At 39.2% G+C, this 5,374-nt stretch overlaps 2 protein-coding genes and 1 pseudogene across 2 annotated transcripts; 1 reads left to right on the forward strand and 2 right to left on the reverse strand.

The window, feature by feature from the left end:
* Positions 1-234: 234 nt before the first annotated feature.
* Positions 235-1,245, reverse strand: LOC123470642. Its single transcript, XM_045171183.1, has one exon. The coding sequence runs from the start codon at positions 1,243-1,245 to the stop codon at positions 235-237; it is 1,011 nt and encodes a 336-aa protein (XP_045027118.1).
* Positions 1,246-1,831: 586 nt separating this feature from the next.
* On the reverse strand, positions 1,832-2,518 carry LOC116919328. Its single transcript, XM_032925302.2, has one exon. It carries the CDS (start codon positions 2,516-2,518, stop codon positions 1,832-1,834), a length of 687 nt encoding a protein of 228 aa, XP_032781193.2.
* Positions 2,519-3,674: 1,156 nt separating this feature from the next.
* On the forward strand, positions 3,675-4,555 carry LOC116919329 (annotated as a pseudogene).
* The last annotated feature ends 819 nt before the right edge of the window (positions 4,556-5,374 follow it).

Consider the following 5,374-nt stretch of genomic DNA (forward strand, 5'->3'; position numbering starts at 1 on the left):
CTGCTAGCCTTGTGAGCGCTAAACGGTATCTGCGCAATTTAGCAGTGATTAACGGAAATGGCACAACCTGCCGGACGATTTACGCAATATTGTATGAAGTTCAATATAGATGGCGACGAAAGTTTCCACACTACCTTTATCAACTCGAACAGCTGTTTTACCTACACAATTGTTTGTAACATGTATAAAGTTAACACTTCTTCATAAGTAAGTGAGTTTTACACTATTTAATGATCAGTACAATCCATTTAAACGTTTTACCCCTTGCCCTTTGGCCGTAGCTAAAACAAAGAGCTTTGTCACAGGGCCTATAAAAGGGTTTTTGTGGTTAACAAGCTTCACTTTAACCACTCTAACGACATTGTCAGCGGCACTGGACATTATTTCTATCACTTTGCCTAATGGCCACTGCCCACGTAAAGTATTTGATTCAATAACAAGCCCTATATCCCCCACAGTAACATTTGGCCGATTTTCGGCCCACTTTCTTCTTTCAGTCAGATGAAGAACGTATTCACGTAGCCATCGATTCAAAAGATGTTGAATGATGGCCTGGCTTTGCAGAAATTGCTTTGCGGTTACGTCTACGTTTTCTTCATCTGATAACTTTAGTGGTGTATAAGGACGTGCCCCACCGTGTAGAAAGTGATTCGGTGTGAGGGGATCAGGATTGTAAGGATCCATGCTGAGATGAGTCAGTGGTCTTGAATTGAGCAAGGCGGCCACCTCGGCAACGACGGTTCTTAGGACACGATCAGTGACGAGACGAGTCCCAACACTGATTTTCATCGCACGTTTGCACGATTGCACCAGTCTTTCCCATACTCCCCCGAAATGGGGCCCATCCGGAGGAGAAAAATGCCATTTTATCTGCTGACAGGAGGTTATGGTCTGGAGTTCGTTGCGTCTTTCGACAAGTTTTTCCAGAGCCTGGCGAAGTTCTTGCTCGGCTGCAACATTATTTGTTCCTTTGTCGCTGTAAATTACCTCCGGTTTTCCACGTACACTGACGAACTGGGTGAAGCACAGCAAGAATTCTTCCAGACTGAGTCCAACTGAAGTTTCTAGATGAACAGCCCTGGTTGTTAGACACGTGAAAAGACTGATCCATCGCTTTTCGTGCCTTACACCTTTTCCACCAACACGTACAGTAAGAGGACCGGAGTAATCGATTTCCGTGAAGGCAAAAGCAGGGCGATACGGGGTAATTCGATGTACTGGAAGCGATGCCAAAAGGGGCGGCATTGGCTTCGCCGAGCGGCGTTTACAAGGCCAGCAATTATTCACGACTGATTTGATGACTTTCCGCCCAGAAAGTACCCAGTAACGTGAACGTATACTTGCTAACAACGTCTCAGCTTTCACATGCAAATTTTTCACGTGGTGATCCCACACTATCCGTTGAGTCAACAACAGATCTCCTGGTAGCAGAATAAGATGTTTTGCTGAGTAGTCTACCGGGTAGTGGTGGATACGTCCGCCTACCCGTAACTGTCCGACGTAGTCTAAAAATGGCTTGAAAGGACGAAGTTTAGATGTCAGCGGTAGTTCCAGGTTTTTTCTCAGGGCATAGATTTCTTCATTAAAAGCTAACACATGAGCACGTTTGACGCAAATCACCAACGACGTTGATATTTCTAACGCCGTTAACTCCCCGACTGTCAGTTCGTCCCCACGTTTTATGGATTGTGTATTTCTCACGAATCTCAAACACCAGGCTAGAATTCTCTGAATTCTAAGCAAACTCGAACAGTTTTTTACGCATTGGTCTACGGGATGGTTCTCATTTTCTGTTTTTACTGCCAAGATGCGAATCACATTCACGTCCCTCTCAGCAATGGCCCGGCTCAGCAATGTCAACCCAATTATTCCATTCAGATGGATCGAGTTGCAAGAACTGGGGTCCTTGATTAAACTGGAAAAACTCGTTTACGTTCTGTGGGTCAATACCACGACTGCACAGGTCAGCAGAATTTTCGACTCCAGCTACATGACGCCACTGCCGACGATTGGTGTTTCTGAGGATTTTGCCAACACGATTGTTCACGAAAACTTCGAATTTGCACGTTCGTGAGAAAATCCAACGTAACACTGTTTGCGAGTCGGTGTGAAAGGTAACGTCTTGTAGGTCCATTCCTAGCTCTCGACAAATGGTGAGGGCTATGTTCAGACCTTCAGCTGCTGCTTGAAGTTCCAGCCTAGGAATTGTAAGACCTTTGACTGGGGTGACGTGGGTTTTTGACATGACGAAAGACACGTCTATCGAATGGTCTTCATAGACCAAACGGAAGTAAGCCACAGCTCCAAAGCCTTTTGAACTTGCATCCGTGAATACATGCAACCGCTGCTGCTTACAGCTCCCCCGATTGAATATGTAACACCGTGGCACCGAAAACGTCTCCAAATTTTCAAGATGCTCGTACCAGTGTAGAAAACGTTCACGTAATTCTTCGGGTAGAAGATCATCCCAGCCAAGCCTGGTTTCATTCGTCCAGATGTCTTGAAGAAGAGACTTCATCAAGAAGATTACAGCCGCTACGAGACCCAATGGATCGTTAACACTGGAAATGATGCTTAGGAACGTTCGCTTGGCAAGAGTGTTAAGCCTCGCTTACACTAAGGTTTTTTAAGCTATTAAGTTCTTAATTTTAAGATATTAAGTTCTTAAGCTTTTACTTTTACAACTTACACTAGGAAATTTTCGAAGTTTAACTACTCAACAACCTACGGCTTAAGAACTCAAATATCAAAAGTGTTTTGATATTTGAGCTATTAAGTTATTAAACTTTCAGAAAGTTTAAGCTCCAGCCAAAAGAAATAATCGAGGGGTGTTTTGTTTCTATATTTCTAATAGAGTAGTACCACCTCAAAACTGGCTACATTTGTTATTTTTATTGCTGGTCTGAATTTGTCTGAGTAGTTTTTAATCGAGAGCTGGCTTTTTTAATCTTTTATTAATAAAAATGTCAGGATTAACTAATGACAACACTAAAAATCTGAATTCAATCCCCAAAAATTCTGTTAAAAAACCAACTTAATTCTCTCCTAGAAAGAGCAATGTAAACGGTCCTTCAAAATCAAGTGGTCCTAGTTATTCAGTCAAGAAAAGGTTACTTTAAATTTGATTTACTTCATATTAACAAAAACTTATCTTTATTGTGTGTTATTCTAGGGTTTCAACATATTCATGGAATGAAGAAACAATTCAATTACGCATCCAGAGTGTTTCACAGTACCCAGTGCTATTTGACATTACTCGTGCTGATTACAAAGATGTTACTGTGCACGCCCGTGCAAATGATTCTATTGCCAAAGGATTGACTAATAATTGTAGGACGTATTACAACTCGTACCTATATTGTAGAATACCAAGAATGTTTCACTTTAAAAAAATGTCGTACTTGCAGCTGGTTCTGATGTCAAGTCAAAATGGGACTATTTGAGAAAACTTTGGTTGCACGAGAGAAGAGAACTTAATAAAGAAGATCCATCTGGTACTGGTTTTAATGACTCCAAAATAAACAGACGCAAACCATTTCCTTTTTATAAAGCTATGGGGTTCATTGCTCCATTTATTTGATCAAGAGTGTAAAAGTTTTAATAGAATATTCATATTCTAAAGTGTCACACTCGTCAATAAATGTTTTTACTTAATTAGTGGACTTCATAGCAGCATGCCGAAAAGTGAACTGGACAAAGATGATGAGGAAGATTGTGATAAGTCAGATGATGAATTCGTTGAAAACGTTCATGAGAATGAGAATTCTGAGAGTAAGAATGATGCCGAGAAGGAGATTGAGAAGGAGAATAAGAATTATGAGAATACAGAATCAGTAGAACGCAAGAAAGGTCATAATGAATCATCATGTAGCAGTGATTCGATTCGTCAAACACCAAAAGCAAGAAGAATACTGGATTCATGAATGTTCTATCCGTCTGACTCCGAAGATTCTAGTAGTGGACATATCAATCAACACATTGGTAGGTTATCGCAAGCTATTTACCTTGTCCATTTTATTTATATTGATTACATTCTTATTGCCATTTCATTAAAAAAAAATTAGATTCTGACGACGGAATGGACGTTTTGGAAGAAAACTTTACAGTGATTCCCCCATTTCTTCTTCAAGCTTTATCACTGAAAACAAAGAAGTGAAAACGGCAATCAAACAATTCAGCTTCAGAAACAGCCTCTTCGAAGAAGTCAGCAGGTGCATCCAAAGAAAATTATTCAAACAGAAAACGAGGTATATATATAAACAATATGTTGTATTAAATTGTCCTCATTTATTTTGTTTCTTTGTAACAGATCATAACAAAACGTCTTCAGAAACATCATCTACAAAGAAGTCAACACAAAAAAGCAAGAAAGGGAAGAACACAATTCAAGATCTGGATTCCCAAATTGCATTTTTAGGAGACTCAATGAAATCTCTTTATGGAAAGCAAGCCTAAAAAACCGAAACTTGACTACAATAAAAAAGACTGGTACAGTTATGCCGCCAATTTTGGAATTGGTGTTGCTGCCATCAAGTCTGAAGATGCGGAAAAGTGAAAACCAACTGAATAATAATTTTGATTCAATTTTTATTCGTGATTTGAAATATAAATAAATTTTTTTGAGGACAGCGAACTCCTCATCGCTGATTTCTGTATTTAAACTGTTCCAGAAATCCTGCTAAACTGCACACTTTATGAGCAAATGGTCATATAACAAAATATGCATGCACAAAATAGCAGTATCATTGACAGGGAATACATTTAAATAGTTACTTCTTTTCAAGTGTTTTGTTAGTATAGTTAACAATATCGTACTGCCACGGAACGCTTTCTTCATTACAGAAATAATCCTTGTAGGAATCACGTAAAACCCTTGAATTTCTGGATGCATTACCAGTAGAAGATGGTGTCCTATTATTAAAAGTAGTAAAGTTATTACATAGTTCTTCATCTCGTCTCTATTCACCATCCATGAGACCACCATTTCTGTCAAAGTAGTCCGATTGTCCACTACTTGAATAGTCTTTAGTTTCAGCAATCAACATGTTATGAAGAACCATAACTGCACGAGTATAATGCTCTACATTTTCTGGTTTGGCGTTTATTGTTGTTAGGAAAATTCTACACCTTGTAGCCATTATACCAAACAAATTTTCTGATGTGCGCCTAGCTCGAGAATGCCTGTTATATGAAATGATACAATTTAACATTAGAATAAAAATGTCAAATTCCAAATTAAAGTTATAATACCTATAATTGTAAATTGTTTGGTCCTCAGGAAGTATAGTTCTCCTACCGGGAAATCCTTTCATCATGTATTCAGTTAACTCAAATGCGTCGTCACCAACAAGAACAGTTGGGGTGAATTAAAGAT

The sequence above is a fragment of the Daphnia magna genome, linkage group LG3, assembly GCF_020631705.1.
Source record: "Daphnia magna isolate NIES linkage group LG3, ASM2063170v1.1, whole genome shotgun sequence".
In the NCBI taxonomy this organism is placed as follows: Eukaryota; Metazoa; Arthropoda; class Branchiopoda; order Diplostraca; family Daphniidae; genus Daphnia; species Daphnia magna.